This window comes from Mastigoproctus giganteus, chromosome 14 (genome assembly GCF_048544385.1).
Source record: "Mastigoproctus giganteus isolate SK-2022 chromosome 14, ASM4854438v1, whole genome shotgun sequence".
Taxonomy (NCBI): domain Eukaryota; kingdom Metazoa; phylum Arthropoda; class Arachnida; order Uropygi; family Thelyphonidae; genus Mastigoproctus; species Mastigoproctus giganteus.
Window position 1 is genome coordinate 45,248,069 of NC_143588.1, and position 27,761 is coordinate 45,275,829.

At 37.6% G+C, this 27,761-nt stretch overlaps 1 protein-coding gene across 1 annotated transcript in view; it reads right to left on the minus strand.

Annotated features, from left to right (window-relative positions):
• Positions 1 to 683: 683 nt before the first annotated feature.
• LOC150075101 (uncharacterized) overlaps positions 684 to 27,761 on the minus strand; it is a 158,002-nt gene continuing 130,924 nt past the window's right edge. The window contains exons 4-8 of the mRNA XM_090388367.1: positions 16,929 to 17,149; positions 16,518 to 16,571; positions 16,095 to 16,164; positions 8,562 to 9,255; positions 684 to 1,000 (exon numbers count right to left, since the gene is read on the minus strand). Coding sequence (XP_090244493.1) covers positions 684 to 1,000; positions 8,562 to 9,255; positions 16,095 to 16,164; positions 16,518 to 16,571; positions 16,929 to 17,149 — 1,356 coding nt within the window. The remainder of the gene's footprint in view (positions 1,001 to 8,561; positions 9,256 to 16,094; positions 16,165 to 16,517; positions 16,572 to 16,928; positions 17,150 to 27,761) is intronic.

The window sequence follows — 27,761 nt, forward strand, 5'->3', positions numbered from 1 at the left end:
TGGACCAATTAAAGAATTAAAATCTTACATCGCACACACTTTCAAGGACGTTATTAGAAACATTAATTATCCACTTTCTGGTTTCGCATACATACATAAAGACCCATGTATTCCTTTTATTAGTTAAGTCGCACTGTTTTTAAGATATATTTTGTACTATTCATTTAATATCCCTACTTCGTTAACTTTTATGTGCGTCTGTACAATATTTGGCATAAGAAAGACTTTTTTTTTATTTATTCCAATACATTACACACATGCACACAAAATTAAAACATTTCATGTAAACGTCCATGTTTCTCCAATTGTGGCCATGATTACCATATTTACTCGCGCAAATATTTCCTCCGAAGTGTATCAGTACATACGATATCCAATGGCCAACCTACGCAGTACCACATCCTAAGCTCTTCGCTGGTTATTAGCTTTCGTACCGTCTTCCAACATTGCACAACTTACAAGAAAGACTAAATCATTCCATATATGCTTCTCTATTAAGTACTAATGAAGAAAAAAAAAAAAAAATTCTCTACATTATCTATTGAGACGGACCCACTGTACACGCTTGCCTTTGAATGTCAATGAGAATTTCTTGTTCTGTCCAGAATATGAATGGACGATAACAGTGACATCTAGCGGTTCAATGTGGCACACAGTCATATTGTACACATTTTATACCGAATTCATTTAGCTGTTGCTCCCGCATTGCCGGTGTTATTTGAAGTGTTGGTATTGTTCTGATTATTTTCGGTGTTTCTTTGGGTTGTTTTCTTGCTTTTCATCCTCCTGTTTTGGAACCAGATTTTCACTTGCCTTTCTGTCAGGTTGAGATTTCGAGCCAACTCCCACCGTTTCTGTTTAGAAACGTAAGCGTTGAAGAGAAACTCTTTCTCTAATTCTAATGTTTGGAATTTAGAGTATGGCTTGCGTTTCTTTCGAACTGAGACGTTCCCCGTCCATTCCACTGGGTTGGTAGGAGGGGGAGGAGGTAATTCTGGAACTAGGAAAAAAAAAAAAAACACAAATATAAAAGTTTAAAAAAATTGCACTTAAATTTTTTAAAAGATTAGAAATAGAAACATTAAAAACAACTTTTGTTCTTAATGCATTTTCTAATAAAAATTTAATTTTATAACAGTTTATATTTTTATTTTTATTAATTTAATTCTGAAAAATATTTTGTTTTAAAATAAATTTATTATATCAAAATAAAACAAAAAAATTATTACTTTTTAATAAACCATTACATATTTAAAATTAATTTTTAATCAGTAAATTAAAAAAAAAGAATTTTTTAAATATTAAATAATACACTTATTTTATTTAATAAAGCTTAAATTTGAATAAACTTTAAGAAATTCAGAATAATACAAGAACCATTATTTCATACCGTCTTCAATTGCTAACAACTGAGAATTAATTATAGAATTAATGTAAAGATTGTTACCTTTCAAAGTAATAACCCTAGCTTAAAAGGTGGGGAAACCAAGATGCTTTTAGCATAAAATTTTAAATTTTTTGAAGGTTATATTTAGAAAGATCACGAGTACAGAGAGCTTCTTCAGCACCTTGGTGAATGTTTAATGAAGAGGCCTCACAAGATGAAGTATGTAACATCCCAAAGGACCAATGACTTAAAAAACTTATGGCCGGGAATACGATTATGGTACTCGGAAAAAGAAACGAGCTAGTAGCTTCGACATGAAGTCTCTTATGTCGTGTTATTAATCTGGAATTTCAGAACCACGAAGCCTTCAAGAAGTTAACGAGGTCAGACTACGAAATCTATTCATTTTCACAAGTTTGTAAACATGAGGGCTGTTCAATAAAGAATGATCATAATTTTTTTTCGCAACATACCTTTATTAATAATCCATATTTTGGTGGTTCTTTTCAATGGGGTCCCCATTTGATGAAATGCATTTACTCCAACGTTTCTTTAATTTTGAAAAAAAAAAAAAAATCAAATCGCAATGTGTCAAGTGAACATAAGTTTTTTTTTTTTTTTTTTTTGATTTGGTAGTTGTTGGCGCATCGGCTTCTGTGGCCATATTGCACCTCCCAAGGTTTTTGCAGTACTTTGATCCAAGCCCGAGGCGGGAATCGAACCCGCGACCTTTGGGTTGCCGGGCAGGTACTTTACCCACTCGGCTGAACATAAGTGATGATGAACATATTTATACAGGGTGATTCACTACCAGTGCGACAAACTTGCAGGAGGTGTAGGGGGCACAAAGACGAATCGGAATCACATAGCATTGCAGGGTCCGAAATGCCTTCGTCATGCGGTAGAGGACGTTGAACGGGAGGTCGCTTGAACAGCGATCCCGCTGGAAGTTAGCATTTGCGAACCGTTTCTGTTGAAGAAACCAAGTAGCAAAAGTCCTCCGGAGTGGATAATCCGCAGCTCCAATGATTGGACGCGTTGCAGATGGTATGAACTCATTTGGTTTGTTGACAGTATCCTCCATACAGTGGATTGGGAAATACCCAATTGTTGGCCTATCGCTCGAGTACTCGTACTCGGATTGCCTTCTGCAAGACGTAGGACATTCTCCTCATTGTCTGGCGTTCTCGTCGTTCGCTCTCGATTCATGGTACCTCTGGTGAAACAAACAGTCTCACGTAACCTTCTGTGCACACGTGCGAAAATCGTATGATGAGGAGCACGCCTGTGCGGGAAACGTGCCTGGTACAAGCGCAGAGCGGCGCGCCCATTACAGTCCGCAGCTCCATACGCGGGGTGCATGTCGGCCAGTTCAACGTTTGAATACTCGTCCATCCTATTGCCTCGGGATCGCCGTTCACGCGACCTCCCGTTCAACGTCCTCTACCGCATGACGAAGGCATTTCGGACCCTGCAATGCTATGTGATTCCGATTCGTCTTTGTGCCCCCTACACCTCCTGCAAGTTTGTCGCCCTGGTAGTGAATCGCCCTGTATTAATTCTGGCTAAGTATGAGCAACGTGAGTCCTCGCACTGTCATGATGCAGTATTCACCCACCTGCGTGCAGTTGTGGTCGTTTGCGACGAATGTGATCCGCAAAGTGTGCAGTACAGTTCTGTAATAAGGTTCCGTAACAGTCGCGTGACGTGGCACAACATGCTGGTGAACCATTCCTTAAGTATCAAAAAAAAGAGATGACCATAACCTTTCCTGCAGAAGCCACAACTTTTGCTTTTTTCGGTGTTGGCGACTTCCAAACAGAGCTTTGTTTCTTACTTACTCTCTGGGTCGAAATGGGGAAGCCATGTTTCAACCGACCTTGTGCAGAACCTCGCCATCTTCAGTAACCATCCGTTGCAGCTCCTGACAAATCTCCATACAAACTTGTTAATGCTCCGGTGTGAGTAGTCTTGTTACCCAGTGTGCATAACGTGTCATATGCAAATGGTCATGGAGAATACCGTGCGTGCTTTCTACTCAGGGCCGGCTTAAGGCACGATCAAGCGGTACCCCGAACAGGGCGCCAAAATTTAGGGGGCTCAAAATGCCCGGAAAATTTACTGATTTTCTATAAATTTCAAGTCAGAGACGGCGCACCAAAAAATCTCGCACAGGGCGCTGATAGACCTGGGGGCCGGTTTTGTTCCTACTGATATTCTAAACATCTCTAAACAGTATATTGTTATACTGTTATACGACGATCTTCTCTCACGATTACAGCAGTGTTTATGGTTTCTGTGGTGACAGCAGTGGTTGGAGCCCAATGACAGCCGATTTTTGTGATTGAATCACGTCCATCTTTAAATATTCTTAAACCACCTGCGATCCGTGCTATATAGGGTTTGTTGTTGTTATTTGGTTTTTAGGAGCATTAGCAACTACGGTCATAATGCTCCGGGAATATGCGGTGGTCATTCCCTGAACTTTCCGCATCCTCCGTATTTGGTGGTGACGGGTTCGAACACCGGTCTAATCAAGAAGCGTGTGCTACGCACTGCTGCTCCTTCCCACCTGGCTATGGAGGCACCTCTGTATAGGGGGTCTGCGCGGGTAGCACAGTGATATCGTCACCGTCCCCCCATACCGGGCGGAAAAGGCCCGGGCTCGAATCCCGCAGATGACGCGAGGAACTTTAATGGGCATTTTTCACTCCTTGGCTGAGTTAGTCGGTCTCAGGCGTGGATAGCAAGGTTTTCCCTCCAGAAGCTGGGGTTTTTCGTCCAAGGTCAGTCAAGTTTATGCCTGTTCACACCCTGTGCACCAGTCAACTACGCAGTTGCTATGTGATGCAGCTTGATTTGGTCTTACCGCTCAGCTAGAAATAGCCAGCAGTACGGTTATTCATGAAAAATTATGATCGTTCTTTATTGAACAGCCTTTGTATATTTGCAGGTAAACTTTGCATCAAGTGTACTGATAAGTCATCAAGCAAGTCTTTTGTTCTTTTTGGGTGGTGCAGCATAAGCCATAAGCTTCCTTGCACCAAATGGCCATTACTAATACTAAAGTCCATTACCTCAATAAGGTATAGTCAGTGTGCACAAACAGGCATCATATGGAAATGGTCGTGGAGAATACAGTGACCTTGCCAACATCTAGGCCCAGAGAAGACGCTCTGGACCTAGAAGTTAGCAGGATGTGGACTATATCAGTGACATAAGGAAAATAGGGTATCGTCTAAGGCGTAAGCTGGAACGTATGGATCTCCGTGCACGTTAGCACGAAATCAATGTTGACCCTCAGAAGGAAAAAAAGAAAAAAGAAGTGATTTGAAGAAATAAGAAATTATTACTATCTTAATACAGCCGAAAGTTTTTAAGAATTGCAAAATTTCATATAAGTTTGATATTTCTTTTTTTCAGATTTATATAATCTGTATTTATGTCCTTTCTGCTTTATTATAGTCTGATAAATCGCTTCTGAAACCGATATCCTTTGAACCTCTATATTTTATCTATCTTGAAATCGAAGTGAATCGTTTGAGGGAATTCCCAGGCGCATGGGACATTTATTTTCATTGGATTCAAACCGGGACTTCTATTAGCACGAATATACCTGTATTTCAAAATGTGCCTTGTTATCACAAAAAGATATCAAAAGCAGAGAATCATAAAAATACAATCGCAGAGATGTCCGAAATCATCTTTAACTAAAAACTTCTCTTATAACTGAATTCATATACTCCCAGAGGATCCCAAATCCCCTTCCAACTGCACATCTCCCGCATTGGGTTGGATCAACAAAAGAACATCCCCTCTTAATGTGCCCAATTTTTTTTTTTCGTGAAAAGCAACCCTAAGATGTATTTTAATTAAACGAGTTTCAGTAACTTTGTACTTTAATAATTTTTTTCGTAGTAAAGTTTATTAATTCAACAAATGTTTTCCAAATGGGATAATATTTAAATATTACGACTTCGCAAAAAGTCACATGATGTCGCAAGAAGTCGTTTTAGGAGGAAGCCACTAATTTAGAAGCCAACCAAAGGTATATTCGCATTACTGATTGTACCGTGGTGACACATAGACAGCTGTTACTGCGACACGCCACGGACTGGGAATTTCATCGATTGAACAAAAATGTTTGTCAACTTCATCATCAGCGCCTAGAAAAACATGCCTTAGAGTAAAAGCGCTGAATTACAGCGGATAAATAGGCAAATGGATGATATCTTTCATACAATGAGATGAGAATGGATCGGTGGTATCTCCAGATAATAATTACGGAAAGAATTCAGGTCAGGTCACGATACGATAGGGATCAAGAAAGTATTTTTCAGAGCGAAATATAAATTTGCTGTTGCATCAAGTCGATGAACTTGGTTGTTAGACCTGAAGGAGCTTTTCATCCCGCCTGTCGACAGTTAATGAAAAAAAATATATTGTTGTTGATTGGAGTTTGGTTGTCGTGTTATAAACGATATATTATTTGATAATATATTTTAAAAATGTGTTGTCTGTGTTGCTCGCAGAATAGTATATTTAAAACTAGACAACAGTGAATACACTCCTAAGATTTTCATCCCTCGATTCCTTGCACAAGAATCCGGAAAATTCTAATTTTCAATCTAATTTTTTTTTTTTTTTTGCGAGACCACCTAAAAAATTACATAAAAATTTCCCCTCAGTTGACTTCGATATTCTCCAGGTGTTCTTAATCGATGCTCTTAACGAACAGAGAGGAACAAAGTTCCAATATGAAGCAATTTATATAATCCTGGGATTTAGCAGAAGCTCGCTGGGCCATTTATAAGAGCGAGGCTCGCATGCCAACCCTCCCACCCACCTCTCTCAAAAAAGTCTGCCGTCTCTCACAGATGCACGAAACAAGATCGATAAAAATCTCAGTTCAGAGGAAGGCCACAACAGACTACGGCGTTATCTACGTTATTCAAGTCATCTTTTAGAAATTATTTACACCCACTGATACACCCTTATAATACTGTTTGGTTACCTTAAAACTTTGTGTGTAGCTTTTATCTGTTTAGAATTTCAGACTAATTTGATACCATATTATAGATTGCAACACACATAGTAAGTCATCCGGTTTTTGCCTCTGAATCCATTATAAGCGTCTACCTAATGTACTGAGTTCAGCTTTACTGCAGAAATATAAAAGAATGCTTCACTTTAAATGGATTTGTAATAAACAAATCATAACAATCACACATTTTAGAAATATAATTTTAATTCTGCGTTTTAGTTTTATTTTCTTTAAATGTTTAGTAGAAGAAGAAAGAATCCGGACTATTTTCCTAATGGATTCAATAAATCTGACATTTTCAAAATTATCGTGCATTTGCACTTTGAAAAGTGCATAAGAATGAACAGAAGGTGGAAAATATTTGAACTATTCTTTAATGATGTATTTTGTATGCATTGTTATTGAGAATAATGAATATATAAAACATTCGTTTCTGGGAAATACTGCATTTACTGCTCAGCGCATTTCATGCTTTTCTTTTATCCTCGAGGGGATGCTCTCCTTTTCGTAACACACAGTGCATTATTTCAAAGAGTACAATGGAAGAAAGTGAGTGACGCACACCTTCCTACTGTCTAATCGACATGGCCCTTCCAGCCAACGGTAGCGTTGATCGTTGTTCAAGAGAAGGGGGAGGGAAGGTGGAGGGTAAAACGGGGGGAGGAGGATCAGGGAAAAGAATGGTGATGGGAGGAGAACGAAGGGAACAGAGAAATATAACCGCGCTGTAAGAGCTGACAAAAACAATAGGATTGCTGCATTTGGCTTCGTGCGTTGATGAACGTCGTCATGGAAACGAATTACATGACAATATGCAAATATATCAACATATAGTTTCCAATACCAATCACTAAAACTGCCACTTTAATTTTGTTTCACTTTATCTTACTTAAATCGCTATCAATTTTTCTATAACAATAGATAAATCTATTTATTTTAGTGGTATACACCTGGTTATTTCGAACAGAAACAGAGGAATGAAGAAATAATATAGTTTAATTTAGTTTACAGACGATTATATATTCATAGATCCTTATTTCGTTAATTAAAATGGTTTAAATAACACCCAAGCTGATTTATGCGTTTAGTATATTTATTCCTTTTTTTTTTTTTTTTTTTCTCTTAGTAAACAAAAATATTAGGTGGCGCTTTACAAAGTCTAATATTTTATCTAAATTTCAAAAAAACAGCAGAAATGATAAATTAGAGATTTACAACGCACATAGATTTTGATTATTTATCATTTATAAGAGGATTAAGCATTTTACTAAAAACACCATTATAATCACGAGGAAATAACTTCACTTATTTAAGAAATAAGTGAAGTTATATAAGAAATAATATAGTTTTATTTTTTTTTATAGGTGATCATATATTCAAAGATCCTTATTTCATTACTAAAATGGCTTAAATAATACGCACGTTGATTTATACGTTTAGTATATACAGTATATTCTTTTTTGTGGTAAAGAAAAATATCAGGTGGGTATACAAAGGCTAATATTTTATCTAAATTTCAGAAAAACAGCAGAAATGATAAATTAGAGATTTACAACTAGCATCGGTTTTCATAATTTGTCTTTTATAGGAGGATTAAGCATTTTACTGAAAAACCATTATAATCATGAGGTTATAACTTCACTTATTTAAGGAGCTCCCTGAGAAGTTTTATATAGGACTCGGTGGGTTACATTACTACACTAGCCAGGAGTACAAAAGAAAATCATCGAGTTATATTAGACTTACTGTCGGAAAGAATACAACCAGGTACATAATGGCATCTAAATCAAATTGGGTTACTGCACAAAGGGGATGTCTCTTCACATAATAATCCTTATTACATGCAGTGGAGGCAATTACTGGGTTTTATACCCTCCCACAAAAAAAAGGTGTGTAAGAAGAAGGGAAAAAGGGGGATGAAAGGTCAATAAACGCCTGTGTAGCTATTAAAGTGGAAACATTTACAAAGTAGCCGTTAGTGCAGCTCAGGAAACACCGTAACAAAGGTTTCTGTAGGAGTAGGAGGTGGGGATGGTACAATCAACTGAATGCTCTCTTTTACTGTTAAGGCTATATTAACAGTTTTATGAGGGTTTTAAAAGCGACCATAGAGATACTTACCGGTTGTACCTGTCGGCACGTAAGGGATAGGACCATGTGCCTCAGCCGCCGTGGTGAAACTCCGGAGTGAGTAGCCGTCACTGTGAGCAAAGTCCTCCATAGGCACACGCGTCCTGTCTTCCCCGGGGAAGTAGGTGACCGGTTGCGGGGCATGTGGTTCGATGTGGCCGTGCACCCTATTAGGATACGGCGTGTAGTTACACCAGGTCTGCGGCGCGAAGGACTGGCACGATTCGGCGGTCGGAGCGACCGTACTCGGTCCGGCACTTGGTAGGTCGTACGTGTTGGACCAGAACTTGATGGGTGTTTTCCGATCGGTGGTACTCCTGGTCGCGTGGTCATTGTAGTAGTAGCCGGGCACCATGCCATCCCGGACATTGCACAGAGTCTGGTTGTATTGAGCGTGGGCTTCGAAAGCGGAGTGGGTGTCGGGAGTGTAACCCCACGACTGTCCGTTGTGGCCGTGCCTTATGACGCCGGCACCGGTATCCACGACGCTGCACTCGGAAGGTCCGTAGGTGACAGCCAGAGTGGCAGTTACCCTCTTGGCGGGAATGTGGAGAGGCTGGAGAGAAGATTGAGTTGATGTGACCGCTTCTAGTCCTGACCGACTGTTCGAAGTGTCTTCATACAGGCTTCCGTTCATCATACTCTCGGAGAACGCTCGCGATGGGGGTCTCCGGCGGCGGTTTGGCTCGTCAACCTAGTGCATGATGAGGTCACGTGAGAGAAACGTCACAGCTGGCAAATGGAAATAAGATTAGGGAGTTTTTAAAAAAATCTCTACAAAATGTATGTTTCTGCTACTGATGCCACGCTAGGCACACGTGCGAATACCTAACCCATTCACCCAACAAGCAGGTGTACCATGATTCAGGCCTAAATATGATCTCCCCAACCCAACAATCTTAAATAACATCGCGGCTCCGGCGTCTACCCTCTGAGGACGCAGCTTAGGAGTTGCTGCTCCTACAGATTGGATGCGAGACGTCACGTGACTAGGGGCAGGCCATCGAAACGAAAACAGATCTAACTTGTCAATAAGCATCTTTCGGCACTACAGGAATCTAATCAAGGAAATGAATGCAGTTAATTTGTCTACGCGACAGATATTCTCGCTTCGAAATATTTACTTTCTCTTTAAACAACCTGTAACGTTTCTGTACTTTGTCACCGATTACGCGTTCATTACAATTTTTTTTTTTAAATCGCTTCGTTGTTTATTTATTTACATTAGTTTCCCGATCTGCCTCTTTTGCTAAGTACTCGAAAAATGGTTTTAAAGGGATTTTAAAAGATGTATTCATTATACTCTCACTTAATGCAAAATAGATATGAGTCAGTAACTATTAAATATCGTGAGCTCATTAGGAGTAAAAATGAAAATATTTTATTTCGAATATAATTTTGATACATTTTTCATTTTTAAAGTAAACAACGTTGAATATTACTATTACCACCGATCTCATTTACCTTACATATAGAAAATGACACCCCTAAAAACTAAAATACGATGACTATTTCTCGTGGCGCCATCTGCCGATAAATATGGCAATTTTGCATTCCAAAGTACTTCAACTATAGAAAGCAATTTCATACGCACGCCCACAAGCACAATTTAAATTGATTTGAATATTATTTTTTATTTTGTTTATGAAATCACACGATACGCTTAATAAACAAGTAATGCAATAGAACTGGCTAAACAATTTAGTTGAATGGCATGTTTTAGGCAATTATATAACTATGGCATTTTTTTTCCCTATACAATGTATATATTCCAACAAATTCATTATTAGATATATTTGCTTAGAAAATTATTTAAAATGCTAATACTTCCTATCTGAAACTAAACTTTGTTAAAAAATTTTGGCTCAGGTATTTATAGCAAAAATCTGGACAAAAATATATAATATTTTTATAAATTATCATCAATTATTGATCAGGCATATAGAAGATGTTTCATGGCATACGTTCCATACTTTCAGGTTCGATTCAGAACCTTAAAATTCTGAATAAACGTATCAAATTTTGAACGATTACAGAGTAATTGAATAATCGAATTAAGAAAACAAAAATTTATGTTTTTATGAACTTTTTCATTGTTTTGAGGTCCTGGATCTATCCTGAAAGCACAGCCCACATCTTATGAAGCACCCTGCACATTTATATTGTATAATGTGGATTAAATTGATATGCATCATTATAATCTATAAAATACAGGAAGTGGGCATTATGAACAAATATTAGACTTCCGGTACTGCATTTATCACAATAATTTTTGAAGAAAATAGAACTTGCCTATCCTCGCTTCCGATTTTTTTTTTTTTTTTTTTTTAGTGGCTGGGGATTTAAATTTTCTAATTAACGAAATGTTCTTAATGCTCACAGCAGAACATATTTTTGCCTTAACAACGAGTTGCCTAGTGTTACACTACTTTCAGACAAAATGACATGGCCTAATAGGAAGAGGTTGAAAAAGTTCTCGCACTTTTCAAGATTTTTAAACGCTAAAATTAAGTTTTTATATGTTATAATCGGTACAGTGTTAGGCACATGCCAGATAAAAATAAATAAATAAACAAAAGATTGGTTTATACACCGAGATCACTACATAGAATATACTAAATTAGTTTTACAAAGAAACCTGGTACCTGGAGATAAGTGTTGGCTGCATATTCTATGACTTCGGGTAGGTTCGAACGGGTGATATGCAGAGCGCTGCATGCCGTTTGCTTTATTACCTAGGTAATAAAGCAAACGGCATGTATTTGTGGGGACTAGCAGCAGTAGAGTCGTTTCCTTGTATGTATTTTGTGTATTATAGAACTGCATAATCATTTTTTTTTTTTTTTTTGTTATATGAGTGACCCTCCTCATATAACAAAATATATATATATATCACTTTGGAAATCAAAGAGCACATAGGCCTGCTCGATATAGTTAATTGAGTTTTTTTTTTTTTTAATAAAAAAAAAACAAAAAAAAAAAAACAATATCTCACATTTAGTAGAATTGAATGCAAAACTGCGCACACGCATCATCTCATAGAATGGTTTTTCTCAACATCTAGCAAAGTGTACTGAGTGTGCCCACAAAGCCTTCAAAAAAAAGAAAAAGAAAAAGAAAAGAGAAACATGAAAATGTATCGGAAACAACAAAGTTGGATGAACGAGTATGTATTTGAAATTTAAGAAAGACAAGATATCAAGAAATGCCACGGTAGCAGAGTGGTCAAAAGAGAAGGTACAGTAATACACACGTTTGAGTGTGACCAGAGTTTGCACTCACGTGATTGCTAATATGATAATGCTCTTGTACAAGTTGACCTTATCAGCGTATCGTTGGCTAAGACAGGGGTTTCACCATTTGTTACTCGTTGGGAGAGGTCTAAGTTCGATTCCACAGTAGACTATAGGAATTTCTAAAGGCTTCTAAGGGCTGTAGTTAATCGACCTTAGGCGGAGAGTGCAGGGTCCCCTCCACGTGAGATATTTCGGATTTTTCGATCCGCAGAACAGGCAAATCGACCCGGAAAAATAGACTTCTACAGACATAACACACTAGAGTGACTAGAGCAGCATGGTCTAAGTCGCTGACGCGCCTTAGGCCTAACAACATAACTTTAGTACTAATTCCTAACATTTACCAGCACACATTCTCAAATTCACCACGTGATTGAATGCACTTATTTCACCGTTCTAAAATTTTCTGAAAAGAGTCAGCGAAGGCGTCCAAAGAGATGGATGATGTTCGGTTTGGCGGTTACGTTTTTCTTTATGCCTTCAACATCCTGAAATCTCTTTCCTTTGAGGGTTTTCACCTTGGGAAAGAGGAAGTCCGCCTGTGCTAGATCGGAGGAGTACGGTTGATCTGCACAATGCTATTTTCGTCAGAAATGTCTTCACGACAAGTGCAGAACGAGCGGGAGCATTGTCGTTCAACAAGAACCAGCTGCCTCACCCAGGAAATGCGCGTCGTCTTTGAAGCACCTGTACCTAGAACGCAGCATTGATTCTCTTCCCTTCAGGTACAAATTCCTTGTGAATCACACGTCCTGTTTGTCGAAAAACATGATCAGCATCGTCTTGATCTTGGACCTCTGTAAACGAAACTTTTTGGGCATTGGTGATGATTTTGAAGTCCACTGCATGCTCTGACGCTTCGTCTCTGGGTTGTACTGAAACACTCAACCTCATCTCCAGTGAAAATACAGTCCAGGAAGTTAGGATTGTCTTGGCAAGTCCGGATGAAATTTTTCACATGAGGGCACTGACTATCATGCGTTGCTTCCGATCATCCGTGAGGCTATGCGGCACAAATTTTGCACAGGCTATCCTTTTCCCTAAATATCCTTGCAGAATTTAACGAATCGTCTCGTTATTCATATCCAACTCATTAGCCATCATTGTGAGGGTCAAACAACGATCTCGTGCCACAGTTTCTTGAAATTTTGCAACTCTCTCTCTCTCTCTCCGTATTCCGGGAGGTTGACGAACGCCTACTTCTTGGGTCATCGCGAACATCCACACGTAGGTCTTTGAATTGCTTATACCATTCAAACAAAATTTTAACAATATTGTATTAACGCTAATAAGGAAACTGGTTGTTACTTGCACCCTCTCAGCTTACTGGACAATCTCTGTACTACTATCAGTTGGAGGAAGTTTGAACTAGAACATACCACTTCCCATTATTTGCAAAATCATCGAACATGTCCGTAACAGCACCAGTCCGGGAATTTTATTACCACGCCTCAAAGAATCGAAGAACAGAGAAGGAAAGGAAGAAAGAAAGGAAAAAGAAAAGGTTTCAATTTGATTATGCATACCCTAAGTAATAAAAACAACTTGTAACTCTTTTATCCATTACACTATTGACCCACTCGTGCTTATAATATCCTAATTAACAATATCAGTCAATCATTTGCGCAAACGCATCAATTACCGTATTTACTCGAAAACCTTCACCTCTGAATATGCCACGATTTTTTTTTTTTTAACTTTTATGTGAATTTACTGATCATATAGCTTTAAAGTATACATAATAGATAAGTATACAAACGGGTGCTACACAGTGGCATTTTCTTAAATCAAAAATTAATAATCTCAAAACAATTACTCTTCTCCAACTGTTTTCGTCTCAACAGCAGATGAGTTCAAGTGGCTAGGACTACTGTTCCACAAGTAGTCGTCCTTAGTGCCATCGGGGTGATTAGATATTCCACACTTCATAAAGCTCTACGCGACTAACATGGTGAAATTGCGTGCCCACACCTTATTTTTTTTTTCTGCAGATCATGCTGCTCCATCTCCGGCAGCTTGATTTTTTTTTCATGTGAACTATGCTCTCCGCTAGACATCCATTCTTTCAGGGTGGCTGTAAATAGCTGTTTTAGATCAATATCCAGCAATTGTAGTATCCATTTCATCATCCCTGATGATGAAATGGATACTACAATTATGCAACTATTTCATCATCAGGGATGATGAAATAGTTGCATTTTTTAGAAAAAAGTGCGCGGGGTAATCGAGAAAATACGATACCTCATTCTGTATTTAAAAATGAACTCATTAAACTGGTTGTTATTATCATAAACTGCATTCCTGGTTTTGAGTCTTATTAGACGTGAAACGTGAGGCCAATATCGTGAACTAACGTATTTTCAAAACGGTTTTGATAATGTATAATATATTTTCTCTCTCTTGTAAGATGCTCTGACTGAATGTTAACTATCAAATATATAAACAGAAAATGTATTTATTTTTTTAAAATTTTTCCACATATTGTTAACTAAAATAGCTAATTTGTTAATTTCATATAATAATTTAAAAACACAAATCCTGAAGCCATGCAGTAGAGTAAAATGCGCGTCATCCTACAGTAAATAAACGAATTTTCTCTTTGTACTCGAGAACGACCACATAAGGTCAGAGGAGCTCACATAATAGAGTGCAAGAACATCACAGTATTTAATAGTCACGTAAATTTCAAACACGGTCACTCAAACGCGTGTACTTCTGTGCCCTCGCCCATGGCTGCGGCTACGAATCAATTTCTCTGCATTATCGAATAAATTTCTCTGCACCATTGTCGCTCACATCCACATTATCGCAGAGGTGTATATGTTCACGAGCCGACTGGGTGAATTTAAAAACCCAGAATATCTCAAGGGAGAACCCTTCTCCGTCCGCCTAATTGGTTTTTTTTTGGGGAGGAGGCGCTTGTTGTGCTGATGAAAACAACAAGCCCCCTTGTGAAGACTAACGTCACCTACCTTTCCCATGGTACACGTTTAATGACTACGAGAAGTAATACAGCTTTTCTTACAAGACTGTTGTACCACGTGACCCAGACTGTTATAGGTTCTTCATTTGCCTACGACGGAAGGCGTCTGGATATCACAACGTTGCATTCTCTGATAAATTGGCATAACACTATTTACTGGACCCATGGACTATCGCAGGATGTATATATCGAAACTGGAATCACGTTCATTCTATAGCAAGTTTACAGAAGGAAAAATTTATATTCTGAAAGGGAAAAACTTCCACTTCCAGTTGGGGCCTAGTTACTCAGCCAATGTATGAAAATCCTTTTAGCAGTGGTGAACGTGCGTTCTCCAGAGAGAGAGAAAAAAAATAATAATAAATGAAAACAAATAAATATTAATTGTAGGAACTTTTAATCGGGTAGAGACATGATGTGTAACTCAATATTCCTTTTAAATAAGCAACGAAGTAGACTTTAAACTTAAAGCAATTTTAATCATTCGAAACAGCTGATAAATACTCTTTTCAGAGCACTAGTTTTGCTGTGTAACTTTCAGTGTCATCGCACCACTATATTAACTATATTTTGTAACAAATTCAATTAAAGCTTGTTGCACTGCAATGTTCAGTGTATTAATAACAGTGGCCCTATTTTAACCATGTCAAAGCACTAGATTACAACAAACGCTCGTTTTTTATGGTGGCGCCATCTCTTGACAAATAATTAAACCTTTTCTGTTTCAAAGCAATCACAGTACTGATTTATATTTAATATCGCTTCGTTTAAATCTCTCTATGCTATATTCAAATTTCATATTTGTATATTAATTTACTTCAATTACAATAAAATTTTATAATTTTATTAAATTAATTTAATATGTTTTATTATTATTGTTTCAAGTCTTATCTTTTTTGTTAATTCGGAATGAGAATATTTTAAATATTGTATATATGAGCATATATACAATATTTAAAAGGTATTTAAATATTGTATATATGCTCATATTTGAGGTATTTATTTTTGTTTATGGTTGTACAGTATAATAGACTAATGATACCCACCTTTGTATCATTTTTTTTTTTTTGTTCTTAGATCTCTGCATTTAGTACCTTTTATGAGTAATCAGGAATTTATTTATTTATTTATTTATTTACTGAAATGCTTGAACATAATAGCAACGAACAAAAATGTTCAGACATGGAAGCCACATAATAACATCCATCACGTCAATATATGATTTTTAAATGCTTCGTTGAATTCATTACTCACCACGACAGAACTTTTCCAGGAAATTACTCCGATTCCACTGATATTGCAACTCACTACAGTAGCATGGTTTCTGAAGGGAGAATAATCTAAAAATAAATAAATATATAAATAACATGAAATTATAATATTAGCAATTGGTTTTGATTTCTTCTTTCACTTTTAATATCTTAGAACACATCGTTTCTCTGGATAGCAGTGGGTACTAACCAATTTCTTCAAAAAAATAAATTCTTATTGAGTACTTGGCCTTTCTAAAATGGATGACGCGTTTTATGATAAACTAGGTGATAAATTGTTAACTGATAGATAATGCTGATAACTTTATTATGATCCAAATTATTACAAAAAATATATTTTGGAAATTTCTTGAGGAGGACGTAATTTTGACTTACAACATAAATCAATCAAGGCAAAATAAATTACCGTATTGTTTGAATTACCCAGTTGGATTCAGAGCCACCACTGGTGGCGCAAATACTAAAAATAAATAAATAAATACAATAAAATTATAAACTATTAGTAATAAAATAAATAAATAATAAAATAAAATAAATACTAATAAAATAATACAAATATTTCCAGATATTTTATTTTACTTTTTATTTTATTTATCTTGACTAATAGGTAGTTTTCAATGTAGTTTTGATATGATTCCGAAAATAGGTAAGCTGAGTTATTTAGGCAATTTGCTAAACTAAAGGTATGAAGCATCAGCATACCGTGTCTATAAATTTCCTGTCTTCTACGATGGATTTGCCTGTTTACTGAGGGATAAAAACTCGTAGAAAACAATACGGAGAATGGAGGTAGGGTAAAGTGAAGCCAAAGTTTTACGAGGGGGGTTCTTTATGTGGGTTGAACACTTCTCTGTTTCCTTGAGACAGCAAGAAACTCTCACTCTTCTTCACGCCTGTGAATTCGCCCTTTTTCAGGTGCAATTGGTGCAGATATTCTTTGAATGGACAATGAGGCATGCCCGAGGTCTCTTCTAGATAAACCAATAAAGGCATATCCCTAAATATGGCTACAGCTCCAAATACGATCCCTCCAGATATCTGATTCCAGTTAAAAAATAAAAGTTTCATAATTGTTTGAAAGGCTGAGATAGAGTACCCAAGCTTTTCATCAGGGTGAAGTCAAAAGTGGTTAATTTTTTGTGCTCTTTAATCTAATGTTTAACCTCTCCTACTCAAATGTTTTCTAACTTTTATATAATATTCACTTAATTAATACATAAATTTCTCATATTTTCAAATTAATACATTGAATTAATAATTTTCTTTAATTTTTATCGAAAAAAAGTTATGGCTTTTCTTAATTTCAGTTAATTAAAAAAAACCGGATGTGTACCCTATACGCATGAAAGATGTTTTATTTTATGTGAAAACATCTTTGATGAAAATCAAAACCGTTTAAATTTTAAAATCGAGCAGCTAGAATCAAAGCTATGAACGATGTAACGTTTTATGCTCACACCCACTACTTATGCTACCGAATCAATATTAGTAACTGAGTTAGTGTCATTAGCGTCATTTAGGAAAAGGCGTCGTATGAGTCATTTCCGTCTCTCATTTTCGTTACCAATGGGTAAAAAACTGAGTAGGTGCCAAGAGGTTTTCACATACAAAAAAAAAAAAAAAAAAAAAAGACTGTCCCGTCATACTTGAAGGTATTTGGCTGTATCCAGAAAAATAACAAATTACTTTTTATACTCAGTACGTTAGATTTCAGGCGCTTTAGCAAATAGCAATAATTCATTTTATAACAAACAACAACAAAAAAGTAATGACTTTTATGGACGAATAGAAAACATTTCGTTTCTGCGAATCCGCCATATTGCCCATTCATTCCTCCAATCAGCGAGCGACAACAAACATAATGTACAGTGTTTAAGCTACAATATACAATATATGGATAGCCTATGTGATATGTATGAAAAAAGTAAATAACAATTATCGGTTATCTATTGGTCAGATTTTAATGAAATTTGTGAACAGTCGATAAATAGTTCTAAAACATCCACGTATAAATTTTCACGAAAATCCATCCATTAGGAGTCCAGTTATAACATGCGGACGGACTGACGGACAAGGAAATAGTAACTGCGAGATTTCTAATCGTCCTATTTTAATGAAACTTGGGAGGGCTCGACAAATCTTTCTGAAAGAACCAAATATAAAATTTTATGAAATTCCGTCTGAGGAGTCGAGTTATTACGTTCGGATGGACGAACAGACAGATAAACACATATGATAAAGACAATTGGCGCTTTACGCATGCAAAGGGAGGGCCATATATGGAAAGTTTATCTGTCTCCAAACCTCTTTTACCAACCAGATTTCATTTCAATCTAAGTGAATGTTTGGGCTGCTCCACGCAGAAGCTATCAATCACAGCTCTCCCCCTCTCACAAACCGCAATAAACTTGCAACAGTCCTTTTGTACTCTCGTTGTGCATTAATAAGACACATTGAAACGAATGTCTCACTAAAGTGTGCTGTCATGATTTATTAAATGGTTACTGATTTATTTACATTTTTGTGTTTGTTTCTTATATTTTGAACCATCAATGTACTTACTTAAAGGAACTTTAAAAGTTCAGCTACTAAAAGCTGTATTTTAGTGAAACCAAAAAAAATTAAAAGAAATGGGTTTTAATTGTTTAGTTATTTTAGAATTACACTGCATTATGACTACTTAATAAACGGCGTTTGAAAAAAAAAAAAAAAAAAAGAGGATTCTCGACAAAATTTTTGCATAGCAATTTTAGCATGTTGCATACATTATCAGTTTCCTGTGAAAATGGGCACAAAGAGAATTTTTTTTTTTTAAATTATTTATGATATTTATTTATTTCATAGTTCATCTTTGTGTGGTGTAGATGGCAGCACGCGTCAAATATGGCTGCACCGGTGAAAAAGACGTTCGTGTACTCATAGGAGCCGACTATTGGGGAAAGTCGTCCACCACGGTCTGATAACTGTGGATGAGAGTACTATCTCGGCTCTTTGAGGTTTTAAATGTATTTTACAGCCTGTACTTCGCCTTCCCTACTAAAAATCAACATTCGCTGCTTATGTGCTTACAATTTCATAAGAAATCAACTATTGCTGTCCAACATCAGTATTTGTTCAATAATCTCAGTTAAATAATAAAAACTTTAAGAAAGACTTTCCAAACAGGAATTCGGTTTACGTTTAGCCTGAAGAATGGAGAAAGTCCCAAACAATGGCAGGTACTCGCGGATTCTTTAGATATCTGGAACCCATGAGTCACCCTATAAATATCCACTGAAACTTTTTAAGCATTCTTTGAAGGTCATTTATACGTTAAGTGCACATCCTACTAAAAATAAGAGAATTACGAATGGCTTCAATTTTTTTTTTTTTTTTTTTTTTTTATGAAGCATGCGGACGGACGGACGAACTTACAAGGAAAAATGGTAACTGTCCGATTTCTATTGGCCAGATTTTAATGAACTTTGGGATAACTCGACAAATCTTCAGAATGATTTGTCGAGCTGTCCCAAAAGAAAGATTTCTAGCTGTCAAAATGACCCCATTTAATCTTTATAAAGCTGTTCCAGCTATAGTGTATCACTAAATAGGAAGAAATATGCACTAATGAATTGGGATACTTCAACCCTGGGAGGTAATGGTTAATTCCAGAAGTCACAGAATAACAATTGGGAACAAGATGTTCTGGTTCAACTAACGGCAAACTTACGCGAGTGGACCAAAATTCCAGTTTTCACATACCAAAAAGTTTTAGAAACTGTTCACCAGAGAGTTATTGATGTTATAAAAAGCCGCGGGGGAAGGAGTAAACTCATACTCGATATTTTTCTAATCAGATATTTTTCATTAATGTTGTTTTATCAAAACATATTGTAGGATAGAGTACACTGCCCTATTATTTATATCCGGACACCCCACCGTTGATACGTAGTCATGTCCTGCCCAAACGCCACTTGTCGGACAACTAAAAAATTTGCTCGTAGGCTTTCGAGGAGGTTGTGATCGACAGATTTAACACTTCCAGAGCGCAATGATAATAGGGTGCCACAAAACCAATCAGTCTGTACGTGACATTTCAAAGGCACTAAAGATCCCTAGGTCAACAATTGGTGCTATGGGCTGCAAATGGAAACAGACCGGTGCTGAAATCGTTCCAAAAAGACCCGCAAAACCTCAGAAGCTGACGGAACGTAACAGGACAGTACCCTGCAAAGAATCGTCCGCTCTAAACTCATGTAGAAGTTGTTGCAGCACACACATAAGCCCTCAGTGAGCCGATTGGGACACATGTCTGTCAGTACTGGTACAATGCGCAGCACGTTGCATGACATGGGTTACACGGTCGTGCTGCAGTCCACAAACCACTAATCACCCCAACTAATGCCAGAAGCCATCTAGCTTAGTGAAAGGCCCACCATTCTTAGACCTTAGACCAATGGAAAGCAGTGCTTTGGATTGACGAGTCAATTTACATGGACAGTCTACCATATCTGACGGCTGTGCCTCGATGTGGCAGATGACCAGAGAACGCTATCTTCGGGACTGTACCGTCCTGACAATGAAGTTCGGCGGAGACAGCGTGGTGGTCTGGTATTGTTTTTCATGGTTTTACCTGGGACCAATGCTGAGATCTGTTTAGACGTCCTGGGTAATAATACAATACACCCAGGGTCCTGAGCTGGAATCATCATTCTTCTCTTTCTTGGTGATTCCCTTCCAATTTTCTCTCTCTCTCTCTCTCTCTCTCTCTCTCTCTCTCTCTCTCTCTCTCTCTCTCTCTCTCTCTCTCTCTCTCTCTCTCTCTCTCTCTCTCTCAGGGTAACTCGGGATTTTTATTTTTTGGCTGGTGCAGCATAAGACTCAGACTTCCTTGCACCATATAGCTAATAATAATAATAATAATAATAAAAGTATCAGAAGGATAATGCTCCATTCCATACTGCTGGCTTTGTAACGGACTAGTTTGAGGACATGAGCATCGAGAGGTTGGACACGGCTAGCCCCGAGCTCTCATCTCAGGAGAACCTATGGGATGAATTGGATCGTGGGGTGCGTGTGAGGAGAGATTGTCCTCTCCCCCCGCCAAAAAACAGAGCTGAACTTGTCGGCACTTTGAAGGCCGAATGGCGGAAAATATCTGAAGGCATTTACAAAAACTGGTGGAGTATTCCAAGGAGACTAAACGCTGTCATAAAAGCTAAAGATTTCAGGCACACGTTACGAGTTTTCCTGTAAATAAAGGTTATTTGTAGATATGCTGGTGATATGCCCCAGTATTAATAGTAAAGCAGTGGTGTATGTTCGACATGTAACATTCTATAATTTGTGTTTTTTGTAATTAATATTACATAAAACACAGAGCAGGGATTCATGTCTAAGGTCTCATGATATGCTTTGCCTCATTGCCTTCGTTGCTTCGATCAAACCTATACCTTGTAGAAGAACGTTACGAATTAGATCCGACTGTAGTTATTCTGCGAAATATTACTTTCACTGGAAATGTTCAAATCATTTATAAATATTCTAATTGAATTGTGTGTAAAACGCAAATTGGTGTTTTCCTTTCAGAACTCAATTATAAATATTTGGATAATTTTATTTCTTTATAAATGTTTTAATGATGTATATTTTATTATAATTCTAGTAATTTCAGTACATAAAGTGATGAATTTTTATCACTCTACATTAAGAGCTGTTAGAATTGGTTAGGAAAGCCAATGGCAAATACTGTTGTCATCAAATATTTGAAACTTATGCGTTTTGTATTATTTTCGATTAATTTTATTTCATTACGATTTGGCTAAACATTAAGGTGGAAAAAGGGATGTTTCATATTTTTTTACTTATTTAATAAATATTTTAATATATATTTTTAAAAATAGCAGTTATATCTTAACTATCTTTTTCGTCATGGGTAGAGATTTCGGGCTTGAAGTTAACATCTTCATATCATATATCTATATACATTTCTCTTCATATTCTTAAAGATCATAGGATAATTAATAATTTTTAACTGTTCTTAGAAGAGGATCTAAGTACTCAATGTATATTACCTCCTTTTGCGATTTTTAATAATATTTTTCGCGTACAAAGAAGTCAAAAAACATTTTCTTATGAAAAGTGAATTGAAAGTAGTCAAATTGTTACCAGTCTGATCACGCCCAGGTGGGCATAGAATTGTATGCTATATAATAATTGTGGGGAATACGATAAAAATATGTTTAGGCAACTTGAATGGGCAAGCAAGGGTAAATTACTTATTATGGATGATTTTAACTTACTCTGTATCAATTGGAATTTGTGGCCAAGCATTGCACCTAGTCGGATCAGTTTTTTGAGCCACCAGGACAGAAGATACCAAAACCAAAACTGGACAGAATAAACCAAAATATCCCCAGATTGGTCCTCACTGAGGATACAAGTATTATCAAATATTTGATGGTGCAGTAACCACTAGCAAATAGTGACCAGTATTATAAAATTGTGTAGTGCCCAAGTAACTTCGGTGATAGAGGGCAAAGAAGAGGATTTCGATTTTAAGGGAGGGGAAAACTTTGTGGGTTTAAAGTCTTCTTAGGCTTTATCAATTAGAGTGGTAATTTCAGGTCTCTGCATACAAATATTTAAACAAATTATCCTGGAAGCTACAAATATACTTGTTCCAGTAGAAAGTACCACAAAAGGCAAATGCCAAAATGGATGACAAGAGAGACAGTCTTGTACAGCTAAAGAAGAAGCATAGGATAGTTACAGATTATCGCGTGACACTGCCACATATGACAACTTTAAGTAGAAATGTAATAAAAATACTAGGATCGGATGAGAAAAGTAAAAGCCGAGTGTAAGAAGACGCTGGAAAAAGCAGTTAAGAAAGGAGATAAGGAGCTTTTCTTGTATCCTAATATAAAAGAGAAGGCCGTAAATCATAAGATCCCCTCCAAGTGCGAAATGGTGAAATCATAGAGTCCAGCCAGAATTCTAGACGAGCTGAATAGGTATTTTGCGTCAATTTTTAAAACTGAATGCACATTTGAACGAAGGAAAAGTAGGGAAAGGTAATCGGACCTGTGCTAAGATTAATTGCGTAATGATCTCTGAGAAGAGTCTAACAGAAAAAGTACTGATGCTGAAAGAGAGTAAGGCTCCTGTGGTAGATAGAATGTATCCAGTTATAAAGTAAAAAAAAGTAAAGTGCAGCCATTATCAACCCACTGCAGGGTGGAAGCCTCCTCAACAATTCATGCTGAGGGAACTGGACCATAATCTGCCACGCTGGTCCAGTGCGGGTTGGCAGATTGACCGTATTCAGCAGTCAGGGGCTTGAACCCCGGTCTACTCAAAGAGCGTGTGCTACTGCACTCCCGCTCCTGCCCACTCGGCTACGGAGGCCTTAAATAATGCAGCAAGAGAATGCATCATAGCATTGTGATTACTACTGGGATCATCATTAGTAGCCACAGACCAGTGAATTTGGCTTCTGTAGTAGGTAAGATGATGGCATGAGTGAATACAAATGTAATACAGAAACATCTATCTTGATAAGAACAGTCTTAAAAGGATCTCAGTACGGCTTTGTGAAGGGAAAATATTTCCTAACAAACACGTGGGCAATTAATATGATGGAGTCATAAAGCATTTTGATGCAGGAAATAATTCTGATACTGCATATCTAGATTTTAGTAAAGCTTTGATTCGACTTCCCCTGAGAGTACTGTACAAACTGGAGCATGCAGAAATTACGGGGAAGACCCTCAAGTAGATCAGGGACTGGTTAAATGAAAGGAGGCAGTGGGTAGTAATTAATGGGCATTCTTCACAGTGAAGTAAAGTAGCCAGCGGAGTCCCTCAGGACTCAGCTTTGGGGACCCTGTTGTTTCTGATTTTCCTCAATTATATTGATGAGGGTACACAGAGAAAGATATCGAAGGTTGTTGAGTCCGTAACCGAGTGATCAGGAGCGGAAGTGCAGTAGCACACACTCTTTGAGTAAACCGGGGTTCAAGCCCCTGACTGCTAAATACGGTCGATCTGACAACCCGCACTGGACCAGCGTGGCAGATTACGGTCCATTTCCCTCAGCATGAATCGTCGAGGAGGCTTCCATCCTGCAGTGGGTTGATAATGGCTACAGTTTACCTTTTTTTTTTTTTAATAGTAGTAATAACCATAGCCATACAATGCAAGGAAGCCAGAGGCGTTTGATGCACTGGCTGGAAAAAAAAAGAGTAGATAAGAAAACACAAATTATTTGATTCCCTCCTCACATAGGTAACTAACCAATTGACCACTGAATTTATTCAAACTGTCAGTCTGAACTACCCGTGAAGGCAACCTGTTCCAGCGATCAACGACTTGCTGGTTAAAAGAAAACTTCCTACAATCTAATGTAAATCTCACACCTTGTAATTTGAATTTATGACCCCTAGTTCTGGAATTGTTTAGAACAGTGAGAATTCCGCCTTCACTCATTTTACTAACACCTCTCAGACCCTTATAAACCTCAATCAGGTCATCCCTGAGGTGCCTGGTTGTCAAGCTCTGTAGACCACATATTCAGTCTTTCCTCATGTGGTCGCCCATTTGCCGATCTCACCATGCGAATTGCTCGTCTTTGGACCCTTTCAAGAAGCTCAATGTCCTTTTTCAAGTGAGGTCTACATACCGAAATACAGTATTCTAAATGTGGTATTATAATTGCCTTATAAAGTGGGATTATGATCTCCATATCTCTTCAGGATATTGTTCCATAAATCATCGATAGAACACCATGGGCTTACTGACTGACAGCTTACACTGCTCCGAAAACGTCGAAGCTGAGTAAGCAGGCAACCAGTTATTATAACTCCCACATCCCTTTCTTCCTCTACTGTTTTAAATTCAACCCCTCGAAGTGTGTAATTTATTTTGGGGTTGCTGTTCCCCAAGTGGAAAACCTTGCATTTTGCTGCATAAAAACATAGCCGCCATTTTTCTGACCATTCTTACAGCCTGTCCAAGTCATCCTGAAGGAGCGCTGTTTGGTACTGATCATTAACTACTCTACTAATCTTTACATCATCTGCAAATTTTGACATCACGCCTTCTATCCTTTCGTCGATGTCATTTATGAAAATAAGACACAACAGTGGTCCAAGAACCAATTCTTGAGGAACTCCACGCCTGACGTTACACCAATCTGAAGAATATCCATTAATCACAACCCTCTGGCTTCTGCCCTGCAGCTACCCAGCAATCCATCATAGAAATTTTCCAGTAATCCCAACATGCTTCAGCTTATACAATAACCAGTCATGAGGGATTGAGTCAAATTCCTTGCTATAATCCAAATAAGCTAAGTCGAAATTGTTCCCTACATTCAGCTCATGAGTAAAATTGCTTACTAAATTAGCTAACACGATTTTCCCTTAACAAAACCATTTTGTTTGTTATTTCGAATGTCATATCTATCTAAAGGTCCCTGGATTGCACTGTTAATTATAGTTTCTAAGATTTTCCCTACCAGTGAAGTCATACAACCGATCTGTAGTTACCAACTTCGCTCTTAGAACCGTCTTTATGTAATGGTGATACGTTGGCATTTCTCCAATACAAAGAAATCTCTCCCCAGTCCAAAGATGCCCTCATAATTGACTTCAATGGTACAATACACTCCCTGGCGGCCTCCTTCAAAATTACTGAATATATGCCACCAACTCCAGAAGCCTTACTTGCCTTTATGCTCGAATGATTTTCTAATAAACAGTCATTTGTAATTTCGAAATCACTAATTTTATATGACAGCCTTTTCTTCAGTAAAGACAAATGCAAAGTACCTGTTCAATTCATCTGCAACATCAGCTGAATTATCTAAGGCTTTCCCAGTGCATAAGGGTCCGATCTGATTTGCTTTTTTCTTCCTTGTATTCACATATATGAAAAATTCTTTGTTCCCATTCTTTGTTCTCTTGGCCAGGGCTTTCTCATACGCAGCTTTGGCCTCTCTAACTTAATCTGTGGTACTATTACAAATCAAATTTGTAACAGTATCCCACAATATTTTCATGATGGTATGTATGCGTTCATGGCTTCTCTGACTTTTGCTTTAAAAGTGTTCAATATTTCAAGTGTATTCACCCTCACTCTACAATCCGCCCAATTGATAAATGCCATATAGCGCCTTAAACTGTCAAAATCCCATCTTGTGAAATTAAAACTAGCGCCTTTACCTTTTAACTACTGTAGTATGTTTCTTCATCTTCCAACTGAAGAATGCCTGCAAATGTTTCTTGTATTTTAAGCTCTATGATATCATCTAATTCGTGAGTAATGATGAGGTCAAGGCTATTCCACCCGTAGTATTATCTCTGACACGCAGGTATAAATAATAATCATCTAGTTTATTTAGAAAAATTTTTCCCCAAGGTGAGTTCCCTTCCCAAGTATTCCAATTAGTCTGGGGCAGATTGAAGTCACCAAAAATAAGTCATTCGCGCTTGCTTGCCCATTCCATTTGCATGTAAAGATTCTCGGCGTGTTCTTCACCATCTTCTGGTCTATAGATTACTCCAACTCTCATTATACCTTTGTTTCCAACTAACTCGTATCACACAGATGCTATGCCGTCAGACTCAGCCAGCTTTTCATAAAGAACATGATGACACCACCATCCCTCCTATCTTCCCTGTCTTTCCTAAATGCATTATACATACCATAGTTGAACTGGTCATCCCCAATTTCCGGGTGGCACCACGTTTCTGTTAGCCCTATTATGTCAGCATTAGATGTCCTAACCAGGGGTTAAAATTCAGCCATTTTATTCACAACACTTCTGACATTACTATCGACAGAGTTAAGACTAAGTATTCTTCTACAGTTTACTACCCTGACACACCCCTTGAAGTTATTTAGGCTTGTTTCTCCTAGCTTTCACATCCCGCTCGTTTGAAACGTTGCTACACTCAGAACAACTTGCCAACATCGGTTGTTGTGGTAACAAACAAGTATCCTTGAGATGAGTGCAAGCATTACTTTGACCCATATCATGAGATAAACGAAGACCTAGATTACCCTTCTCCCCACTAACTAGCAATTGACCTGAATCCTTAAGGTATTCTCAACGATACTGGCAAAAATCCTTGCACCACCTTTGTTCAAATGAATACCATCTCTACAAAATAGATTCCTTCTACCTACAAGTGCAAGCCACACTGATAAAAATTTCCACCCTAGAGTCTTGCAGATTCCCTCACGTCTTGAGTTAATTAACAAGACTCAGATATAATCCCTCCTATCGCTTCTGGGCAGAATTGCAGACACATACACATTCAGACCTAACTGGTGGCATTTTTACAGCATGGTCCTTTTTTTATACAATAAATGGTCAGGTCGTGTTCGTTTAATATCGTTAATCCCCACGTGAATAATAATGCTGTCTTTATACCCTTAAAATCTGACAATCTGTTCGTAACATCATCAATTGTTGCTCCCAGCAAACACACCCTTGTTCTGGTCCACCTATCTTTAATACAAAAAATATTACCGGTTTCTCTGATAATACCGTCTCCCAATAAAACTATATCGCTGTTAACCAGAGCGGTGTGCACTTGACTGTTCTTATCTGAGACCAGAATCGGGGGTGTAACACTTGACAAGCCATGAGATACTTGAGTCC